Genomic DNA, 12,020 nt, shown 5'->3' on the forward strand with positions numbered 1-12,020 from the left:
CTCGGGTTGGTTTATTGACTTGTTCGGTCAAAGGGCTAAGTTATATAGAGCCCCGCCGGGGCGAGTACAGTAGCTCCCGGCTCTAGATTCTAGATCTAAGTAGTAAATAAAATTAAATAATTAAATAATCGTGCGCTTCGTCGCACACGTGTGTCCCCCAACCCCGGACTACAGTATCCAATTTTTTCCTTTTTCACTTCCTTCCTCCCCCCTACCCGAGACGGGTATTGCACTACACGCAGATCGGAGACAGTCTATCGTCAGATTTGTGTGGCCCGATCAAGCCACGATCAGCACACAACACAAACTACTTCATCACGTTCATAGACACAGCAACGCGATACATATGGGTATATGGGTTAAACAATCGCGCACAAGTACCGGTCAGCATAATCAACGAGATCGAGCACACAGCGGCACAACATCAACAATACCCTAGCCTGCTTGTCACGGACAACGCGAAAGAATATCTCGCACGATCAGTCCAAGACGCGCTCAAAAAGAGAGGAATCGAATTTCGCCCAACAACTCCGTATACACCCCAAGAGAATGCCCTAGCAGAACGTATCAATAGGACACTCATGGAACGAGTCAGAGCGACACTATCTCACAGCGAACTCCCCGAAACACATTGGCGAGATGCGCTCAACGACGCAGTATGCAAACATAATTTGACATACCACCACGGCATCAAGAGCACCCCGCACACAGAATGGTTTGGCACACCACCACGAATCAAAAAAACCGTCACCTTCGAGCAACTAGGATACACCCTTGTGCTAAAACCCCACGCACCAAAGCTCCAAAACAGAGCCATCCAAGTACGGTACATGTACGGACTCGACGACACGCACATTTGCGTACAGAACATAGTAACCCGGCACTACGCCAAGATACGCGCACATGATTTCAAACCGTACTACCAAGACAACGACCCCTGGATAAGCACGAACGCGGCGTTCTCCGCAAAATCACGGACGAAGGCAACACCCAGCAGGAGAAGAAAAAATCCGACAAGCCGCAAGACCAAGCCGCGCAAGAAAATGCCGCGCACAGCCACCATCCCCAAAACTGTCAACCGAACCACGGCACCCCACAAGACATTGAGCCCAGCCAGGAAATAACCTGACGGCGCTCAATGGGGAAAAGCCCATGATAACGAACTGTCGCAACTACACCAAATGCACGCGATGGACTGGGAATCACAGAGCCCGAACAACAAAAGGAAAGACATCATCCCCACTACGATGACCTACCGGTACAAAAAAGATAGCACAACTATGAAACAGAAGGCCAGATGCTCCATCAGAGGAGACCGAATGAAAGCCCATGTCAACTACGATCCGGAAAACAGCGACATATATGGCCGACCGCACAACAATCCGGAAACTTTTCGCGCTAGACGCCTCCAGCACCATGGCCATCGAGCATTTTGATATCACGAGGCCATATCTACACGAGAAATATCAACACAAAAACAAAGTTTTTGTATGGCAGCCCCAACGGTTTGACGGGTCATATAAACACCCGGCAACTCACGGCGAACTCAAAGGGGACCTATATGGAACCCCAGCAGCCGCGAACACGTACAGCACAGAGCTCCACAATTATCTCAAAAAACATGGATATGTGCAAATGCAATGCGACACCTCACTGTTTCGCAAACAAAACGAGAAGGGCACAATACTAATTTGTATCAGCATGGACAACTTCCTCCCGATCGCGTCACACACCCAACTCATCGACGACCTATACCAAACACTGAAAAAATATACGGTCAAAAGGATGGGCAAACCGACCAAATACCTTAATTGGTCAATTATGTACGGGAAAGAGGGAATCCACCTCTCACAGCCGGAACACATCGACAGTGTCGTCGAGCTCATGTCACAGCAGGACTGCAATCCAAAGCGAACTCCGTACCTCGGCAGAATAGGAATGGACCCGCCCACCGACAGCGAGCACATCCGAGCAGAGATCGCAGAGATATACGGGGAAGCCATAGGGGAAATCCGCTATACGGCATATAGCGCAAGGCCAGACATAGCCTTGGCAACCACAGCGCAAGCTCTAGCCCTCAAGAAACCCACGCAGAGAAATTGGAATCTCGCGCAAAGACTTGTACAGTACCTCTAAACCACGAGAAAAGAAGGAATTCTGATGCCTGCAAGCAACAAGAAGACAGTACAAGTCAGCGCGTATTCCGACGCTGACTACGCGAAAGACGAAACCACGCGGAAATTGATCACGGGAATAATAACGATAGTCAATGGAGCTCCCGTGCACTGGCTCGCAAAACAGCAACCGGTCGTTGCCAAAAGCACATGTGAGGCAGAATACATCGCCGCAGCTGAGAGCACGACGATAAATCTCTGGCTCCATAAACTGCTGCAAGAAGCACGACTCACCACCCCCCGCCCCACACTGCACGTCGACAATACAGCCGCCCTGCAAATGGCAAAAAACGTGGGAGCAACACGACGAAGAAAATGTATCGACGTCAGGTACCACTACTTGCACGACAGAGTGCAAAAAGGGGAAATAAAAATACTAAGAATTCCCACCACCGAACAATATGCAGACATATTTACAAAACCACTCAAAGCAATACTGTACACCAAGCACAAGGAAGACATACAGATCCGCGCACAACCAACAAGCGCACACCAGCTCTCGCGTCGGGGGGAGTGTGGTTCCATCCAGAACCCACAGCAGACGCTCGGCTAGCATGCACCAAACCAAACAACACCTGGTTCCATCCAGAGACAAGCAAGTAAGGCACACGTAGATTAAGGCACAGCATTACAGCACATCACTCACTTGAACAATAAAGTCACCGCCGTCCCCCGCTCCCGAGAGGATCGGGGGTATCGGTTTTCCTGGAACCCGGGTTCTCCCGGGTTCTCCCTGGTTGTAAATAAAGTTTTTTATCATACGCGATATGCACCGTGCTTTTAATACAATTCTCAATAAACTCAATTACAGTAGGGGCAAAAGAAGCCATTGAATTTCTTGAAAAACTCAAAGTTTTGCAACCTATCACAGCACTCCGCCTGTCCAGTCCAAATATCCGTCAACAAGTAAACATTTACTTGCCGTTGGGTAAACATTGACCACCCGTCAACAAGTAAACATTTACTTGCCACTGGGTAAACATTGACCACCCATCAACAAGTAAACATTTATTAGTTCACATTTATGTGCCCTTGAGCATATCAATATGCGAATGCCCTTTCTGCATGCGCAGAGGCGTTCTTGGAATATACGCACTGCACTTCGTTTCCAAGACGAGATAAATTGGCCTTGTTCGGCATGCCGAACCAGTCTCTGAAGAGAAAAAGCGAGATGTTCTACGGTACATCATACAACTATATTTTGTTTTCACATTATTTATGGGTGTGATCTGCAAAGATCAATTCTATTCCATGCGTGAAGCTGTTACAGAGCATTCTGGGTGAATGGAATGAAGTCACTCAAAAGTGAGAAGGGATACCGCCTAAATGGGGGGTGACATCCTGAATAAGTTTAATATACGTAGTGAGACTTCAAGATACTGAGTGTTTTAGTAAGGCGACATTACTAGCACGTGAGCAGCCGGTAGGGAGAAATTCATCTATGGTGTCCTCTGGATGGGACGGCATTTCTTAGGGCAACGAAAAAGGTGATCCCTAAGTCACCTCCGTCAAACACATTACCTCGGATGTCTAATCCCCGAAACAGTGACCACCAAACAGGAGGGATTCGAAACTCATAATAAGGTTGACACCACATACCCCGTGGAAATGAGCTTTTACTTGCCGCTCATTAAACATTAAACACTTCAACAAAGGTACCATGAAAACATGTGGCTTTAAAGTTATGGTTGTAGTACAAGCCATACAAGGCGTTCTATACTCAAAATTGCAGTTGAGTTAAACTGTTAATAGGTATAAGTTCCCGTAACAAAGTTTGCAAAGCACGCAGTTCCCTCCGTACTCACGAGAGGAGATACGGGACTCAATGGGATAACACAGATAGATTCAACACATAACTTTGTTTACCATTTTACTTTCGTGCTTGCTTACCGATCTCTATCAGAAGCGTCAACATCAATAATGTCAATTACCGGTTCATTATTTTTTAAGCCTTGAACCTTCCTTATATCTTCGCCACTCGTTTGGATTTTCAAAAACAACGTGGAGATAGTTTTGCGCAGGACAAGATCCTGTGTCACTTCCTTGCCGGAAATTAACACAAATTCTTGTGATGACATTCTGACTTTCTTCATTAGGCAACTCAGAATCCCAATTAGGGCATGAAATGCTGGCATTGCATTTCAACTTTCATTGTCAGATATCTAAGCTTTCCCATCTGTACAAATAAGGAAATACGCTCTTCTAGATATGTTTCCCATGTCTTAGGGACTGGTCGCCATTTTTGCACTATCCGTCGGGCTCCTTGTGATGCAGTCGGACTCCTGATGTATTGACAATACCCACTGCTGATTTGTTTGCACTGAGAAGAACAAATGCCGTGCGAAACGCTTCGCAGACTGCTTCGTAAAGGCACTACCATCCCTTTATCCCTCCTCTCGGAAAGATACTGCTCAAACGTTTCACTATTTCCCTGGCTTGTCCTACTAAATGAAGATGGTAACAGCGCACAATTTGAATGCGAGGCCTTTGTATCACCGCTTTGCATGATTTTCCTTTTCTCCAGAAGGGAACGCCCCCATCCTAGTTTTCGTTAGCTTTGAAGCGATAAACCATTTTATTTAATTCTTGACGACTTTTCTGACCGCAGATTACATGCAGAACGCCATTCTCACTTGTTCCAAGCATGAAAATATCGAGAGAACTATGATATTGCAGGCTCTCTGTCATCATTCTTAAACAAACATCGTACATGACACACGAACGCAGACCCTCTCACAATCCCACTGACAAAATTCTTTGGAAGACACTTGGTCTCCTTCACGTCCATGACGGAATACGTTTGTGACTTGTCATGAAATGATGATGACAGTGTATGAGTTCTAACATCAAAAAGGAAATATGAGACTCTGGTCTTCTCTTTGAAAAGTATGTGGATCAGTAAGATTAATGACTTCCTGTAGCTCATTCGCTGTTGCGGAATTGTTAATGATCGTCTTGTTCGATCCGCAAAAAGCTGACTTTACAAATCAGTGAGACTATAATTTTCTGAAGATAGGGATTCAAATGTAAATCTTCTCCGCATCTAAGTAGTTCTCGTAGGCAAAAAACATATTAACATGCTCTCAATGAACGGCTACACTTAACCAAGAACCACAAAACGTACCGTCACAGATGAGTACATGAACTGTCTATTCTACGGTCAAGAGTTCAGACTCAGAATGAGAATTCTCTCAAAGCAAATGCATACTGCACATGCTTTGAAATCATCATCATTCCCCTGAACCGCCTCTTAGGGGCGCCTTAGGGTCGGAGAAGGTACTGTACTGTACCTACGTAATGTATTCTCATTTTGAGTTTCGAGTACCAAAAAAATGGGACTCGAAATTCATTATGAGTTTCGAACCCCCCAAAAAAGGGACTCGAAACTCAAAAGGAGAATACTGTACGTATGCGCAGTACAGTACCTGCTCCACCCCTGAAGCGCCCCCTGGCCAAGCCTCGACGTCATTCTCATTTTGAGTTTCGAGTCCCAATTTTTTTGGTACTCGAAACTCAAAATGAGAATACTGTACGTATGCGCAGTACAGTACCTGCTCCACCTCTGAAGCGCCTCCTGGCCATGCCTCGACGCCATTCTCCTTTTGGGTTTCGAGTCCCTTTTTGGGGGGGTTCGAAACTCATAATGAGTTTCGAGTCTCATTTTTTTGGGGTTCGAAACTCATGAGTTTCGAGTCCCATTTTTTTGGTACTCGAAACTCAAAATGAGAATACTGTACGTATGCGCAGTGCAGTACCTGCTTCACCCCTGAAGCGCCCGCTTGCCATGCCTCGCGGCAGTTCTCATTTTGAGTTTCGAGTCCTCTATTTTGGTACTCAAAGCTCAAAAATGAGACTTTGAACAATCGCGCTTTTGGTAAGGCATGCTCATAATAGGAGCATGCCTTACCTACAGCGCGATTTTCATAGGGTTTGCACACAGCGAACAAACAAATTTACTACTATTCGGTATGTTAGAAATACACTTCTGCGTTCATGATACGCATAGTTTCGATATCCTTGTAACTCGTTTCTCCAGTGGCATCGCAGCTCATCGTTCGTGCATTCAAAGGCATATTTCAGCCGATATTTGATCTTGTCAAATTCAAAATAAGGGTCAAGCTATTTTATCGTTTAAGTGATCATTGCTTACTTCCACTTAATAGAAAAATCGGCATGGCGTCCTTCACATGCAATCTACTTGCGATGTGTGGCGCCCCCAACGGCGACGTTTTGTTTCACTGGGGAATCTAAATTCGGAGAGTGATTGAAACGTAGCCGTGCTTATATATTATCTGCTGCAGCAGCTGTGCACACGAAGATATTTCGCTTCTACGGTTTGGCAGATTTGAAAAGGCAGTGACTTGGGCTACGAAGGGCAATTGCGCTTCAAAAACACAGGGGGTGACCGGTTGACCTTCGGGTCGTTATTGGCGTCACCTTCGACACCATTTTCAAGCCCAAAGATGTTCCCGCTCGCTGTTGGTGATGACGATCCTTAAACTGGACCCACTCCGTCGCTCAAATCGAAAGCCCCAGCGGGCTCATCCGCAGCTCGAGAAGTCTGCATTGGCAAGAACAGTGGCTATAGCCCCGCGAGAGACAGATTGCGTCTTGGCTGTAGATCCGTTGAGTGGTAGTCTCTGTCCTCTCTACGTCGGCGCACGCAGATCGTTATTCCTTTTTCCCTCTGCACCTGTTGATGAAACACAATTCGGAGGCTTAAAAAGTCAGTTGAAGTATCAGATCCGGGATTGTCGCTCTAGAAACGAAACGGAGAGCGATAAATACCACAACACCCATATTCTGGACAACAACAGTCGTGAAAGTGGATGAGAACGATCGCACGACGACACCGAAAGGGACGATTTGCAAATTGCTTCCGGGAGTCCCGTCTCGTTTTCTGTCATGAGGGTGAGCGCCCGATAACAAAAATATTCGGGTTTGCTTTTATATGTATCCTAAAAATCTAACTTTTCGCAGCAATACGAGAGGACTGCTCCGGTTTCGCGCGCTTTTTTCCGTAAGTAATGGTTAACCTGGTTGCGAGTAAATGTTTACTCGGTAAAATTCTGGAGTAAACATTTACCGGCAACGTTCAACTCGACATCGAGTGAATGTTAATCTGCTCGCGAGTAGAGGTTTACTCGGGCATTTTACGGAGTAAACATTTACTGTAAGTGCCGTTATAATTGTAAGCTGTCCTTTATTTTAATTTAACGTCTCTTCACTTACACTATCGGTGTATGCCGGTGTATGCCGTTTGTTTAACTTAATGTGTACCTTAGAGCATGCCCAGCAGTTTGCGAATCCAATCTAATTTTAGAACACTTGTCGCAATACGGTCTGTAGAAAAATTTTGGTTCCAAATTTTGAAGTTCCGTCCCTCCCAGGAAATAGATTTTGTGTGCTTGAACCCCAGCAGTCCTTTCAACCACCTGCAGTGGTCGACTCCGAAAAACATAATCACACAAAAACTGCCCGCTCACGGTACACATGCGCCCCGAAAGAACAGCTCACGTATCTGCACCAAGCATCACACCCCCACCATCACCTTCTCACCCCCACCGCAAAAACTGCCCGCTCACGGTACATGTGCCCCGAAAGAACAGCTCACGTACCTGCACAGAGGGGGGAATTGGGGGTGGAAGTGGGACTACGGGTAGGGTAGGAAGGGTGGAAGCGCCAGACGGATGGAGGTGGGGGGTAATGGGGTTGCTTGGAGGTGGGCTGTGGTGGAGACGAAGCCTTGGCGGCGTGGAGGGGGGTGAATCGTGAAGCCGGGTTCGTAGAAGGGGCTAGGATTCGGGTTCAGCCTTCAAGGTACTACTGCCGAAGTAGCTGTACATATCAGACACATTCGCACGGTCATTATATACAGCGGTGGCAGCATTTAAAACATCGTCTTCAGAAGATGATCCAGTTGGCTTTGAATTCCACACTCTCCGTACAATGCCATAAAATGTTAAACACGCCTTTCGAATGCCTTTGAATGGCTGTGAGATTGAAGAGCCAGTTCGACTGGCTCCTGGAGCAGAACCCGGATCTTTTGCGTTAACCTCAGCGAAAATACGCCTGAACTCCTCCTCAATCGAATCGTCAAACTTTCCCTTTTCTGTCCATTCCCTTTACAGCTGTTTTCAGACGCCACAACGAACGCCTGACACGCTACTATGTTTTCCTGTTGGCTCCATTCTTTTCGAGCTCCCATTGATTCGGCAAAGGGATTGGAGCTAATGAGCTGATCGGTGATGAGGCCTGGTGTGCGTTGAGATTGTTTGACGAAGGAGCAAAATTTATTGTTTCGCGAACTGCAACGTGGATTCAGGTGTTTCGGTGTATATTAAATTGGCGGGAGTTGGCTGACCTGGATTCAATCCGGATTTCGAGGTTGGATTTTGGATTGGATCCGGTTCTCTGGGGATCCAAATTTGCCTTTTTTGGACCCACTTTTTGGCAAGTCCAATCCAAAATACAATCATTAGGCGTGGGGATCAGTTATGACGAATACTTTCACATAAGCAGTTTTTTTCGAAATCAAAGCGGTTTGTTACAGATTGACATCGAAATTACAGAGTTGCAGGGGAATATCATAATTCAATAATCTTTAATTAGGACACAACAAAGCTGACAGAAGAACTGTCCCTCTACATCAGAGTGGTCATCCTCCGCGTTGGTTCCCATTGAACGAATAGACAATCTCATCGGAAGTCTCTGCATTTTCGCGCGAAACAGAGCAAATACTACTCGGCGATGGTGTGCGCACACAATTCTATCTTACCATGGAACAATTGGCGCCCATCTACGGATCACACGAAAGTTCATGCACTGTCTGCTCTTCCACACTTGAGACTTCTGAACGCGCCTTCACACAGAATCCCATCCAATCCTCCGCTCTGCTTATCCATCGCGATCGCCGTTCATGACACGCACACTCAAGAGTGCCGATCCCGCTGCTGCACTCCAAATACTTGGAGAACAGGCTGCACTACGGCAAGAGGAACTCGAAAAATTTGACGAGCTCGGTAGCCTTTCAGAGAGTGAGGACGCGCACGAAAGTGACTCTCCCATCATTGACAAAACTTTCGTAGAGAACGGCAATCAAGCCATCATGGACATGACAAATTTTACTCTGAATGAGTTCATGTCCATTTGGAACAATGTGGCCGAACATGTACGCCAAAACTATAACACTGGACGAGGAAGCTAATCGCCTATTCATGCCAAGGATTTGCTTTTCATGACGGTTACCGTACTGAAGCATGGAAGCAAATGGGACATGATGGCATATCTTTTTGGAATGAAGGCACCGACGTTCGAAAAAAGAGTGACCAAGATGATCAAAATGCTTTCGAAACATGCTTACTCCAAGTTTGTCACATTATACGAGCGCCGGTACTCGATGACCAGGCTCATATCAGAGAAGAAAACTTTCAAAAATTACGAGATATGTCGCTATGCAAACGACGTGACGTTTATCCAGAGTTTTCGTCCCGGTGGCTCGCTTGAGGAATCGAAAAAGTATTTTTCCGGCAAGCATAAATTGAACGGATACAAGGTTGAAGTATCGGTTCTTCCTAATGGTTTAGCGATTGGATCAAGTCGGCATCATCCAGAATCTGTTAGTGACATTGAGATAATGAGAGATATGATCGGCTTTCATGCTGATTGTCTGGAAAAATCGGAGGAGGAGAAGACAATCATCGACATCGGAAAAGGGGCTGACCTGCATGCCGAAAGCTGGGGTGTGCTACAGGACAAAGGCTACGTGGGAATCGAAAGTGAAATAAGAAGCATTATTCCCAAGAAGAAACCCCAGGGAGGCATGTTGAGCATTTCGGACAAGAGAGAGAACGAGGCTAAGTCGTCTGATCGAATTATACTTGAGAACTATTTCGGAAGACAGAGCACGCTGTGGGCAGTTGTGGCTAACAAATATCGCTGGGCTGAGGACTGGTTCGACGACATGTTTCGTTTGACGATGGCATTGACTAATGTACATATCAGATGGCATCCGTGCGAGACAGTGATGGTATATCGTATGAACGTTATTTGAAACGTTTGCACGATATAGCACAAACGGGCGTGAATGAGCGCAAACGTGCTCAGGCCTCGTATCGAAAGCGTAGGAAACGCGCAATGGAACGCACGTTGCGCACGAGGGAAGAACAGGAGGGGGTAAGTGCTCTGTTTGATGACGAGGAGGAGGAGGTCAGCGATTGAAATTTTTCTGAGCCATTACGTTGATAGTCTGTACCTGGAGTGATGAACGACATTTGAGTAAAAAGACCGTTTTCCTGCATGCGTTGCGTTACATCTCGATTTAATTTACCCCAGTATGCGAAGATCACATGCCTTCCGAAAAGATCAACGGTTTTCGCATATGAGAGGCCTACGATGACGAGCTGAATATCTGACTCGCAGACCTATTGAATCATGATCCACCGCTGCTGGGGTGTTGATTTTCATTTCTTGTCCCATTTTTTAGATTGGACCCAAAAACCCCAACTGCGGGGCATGCTCTTATCATATACCTTACATCTTTATTTACAACAGAGCTAAGACCCCTGGAACCACAGTGTGCACGACTGTTGCAGTGCGGTTCAGTAAAAAGAAGAGCGCTGGACGTGAATATGAAAATCTCAGCAAAAATCTGTAATGTCACGAGAGAAACATGTGTCTATAAACAGATGAGAACAAACTCCTCGGCCCTTGGCAGGGATGTGTCAGGTAAACTCGTCTTGAAGACGGTTATCTCAACCCGAAACATTGGACCGACGTCTAATCTCTACCCTCCACCACGTAAAGACGAGGACGCGCCGCGCCACCCTGTCAATAATAGTAATAATATGCGGCACCCCGCGCGTCCGAACCCTGCGGCGTACTACCGGTAGCTAGTGTTCGCGTCCATCGACCCGCTCTCGCCCGTGCCCCACGGCAGTTCTGACAGGTAGCGCTTCAACAACGGGTCCTTATAGTGCAGGCCGACGACGTCGAGGCCTGTAAAGTTGCGGCGGAAGACCTCGACAACGAGCGGCAGGTCGAACTTGTCTGGGGTATACGTGCCAGAGTTGTTGTCGAGCACTAGCGTGTACAGGGGCTCTCCCGAGCCGATGGGGGCGCGGCGAAAGTGGAGCTCGCCCGCGTAGACGACCTCTGGCGACGCGGAGCAATGCATGGCGTGCTTGGACATCATGTTGATGAAGAACTTGGCGCCTGTCTCCGCCATGTAGAGGCGCTCGGGCATGAGGACATAAGTGAAGGTACGTGGCTTTCCGCGGCGGATTCCGTACTCCATGAGCTCGAGAAAGTCGGAGCCGTCAAGCAGGTTTCCCGTGACCTCCATGAGGTCCTTGCGGATGCTAACGAGCGGCTTGATGCCGCTCGCGCCGCCGTACAGGTATGAGTGCTGCATCTGCACGACGCGGCGCATGACAGTGCTGCTGTTGCCCTGGAAGATCTTCTGGGCGGCCGGGTAGCCGCGGTTCCACCCCTGGCGGCGCCCCTGGAAGACGCTATCCACGGCGCGCATGTCGATCTTCCAGGTGGAGTGCTCGCGAAAGGCCGAGTTGATGGGCTGCACCAAATCCAGCGCGGACCGCAGCGGGCCGGCCTTCTCGGCGCCGCTCTTGAGCATGTTCTTCACCGAGTGGCCGACGCGGTTCTGAAACGGGAGGCGGCCGACGTTGCCAACATGCTCCGAGAACTTGTGTATCTGGAACCTCTTGAAATGGTTGTGTCGGGCGCTCTTCGCGAGGCTGGCGATATCGCCCGGGGCGACGATGACACAAACCGAGCCGCGCGGCAGCACGGGGTACGTTTTCGCCATGCGGCGCTGCAAGGCAGCAT

At 47.7% G+C, this 12,020-nt stretch overlaps 1 protein-coding gene; it reads right to left on the minus strand.

Annotated features, from left to right (window-relative positions):
* Window positions 1–10,784: 10,784 nt before the first annotated feature.
* On the minus strand, window positions 10,785–12,000 carry CHC_T00000076001 (hypothetical protein). XM_005718889.1 is given in 2 exon segments: window positions 10,785–11,055; window positions 11,056–12,000. 1 exon segment carries the CDS (start codon window positions 11,998–12,000, stop codon window positions 11,056–11,058), a length of 945 nt encoding a protein of 314 aa, XP_005718946.1. The 3' UTR covers window positions 10,785–11,055.
* Window positions 12,001–12,020: the final 20 nt, after the last annotated feature.

Source organism: Chondrus crispus, genomic scaffold (assembly GCF_000350225.1).
Source record: "Chondrus crispus Stackhouse genomic scaffold, scaffold_440, whole genome shotgun sequence".
Classification (NCBI taxonomy): Eukaryota; Rhodophyta; class Florideophyceae; order Gigartinales; family Gigartinaceae; genus Chondrus; species Chondrus crispus.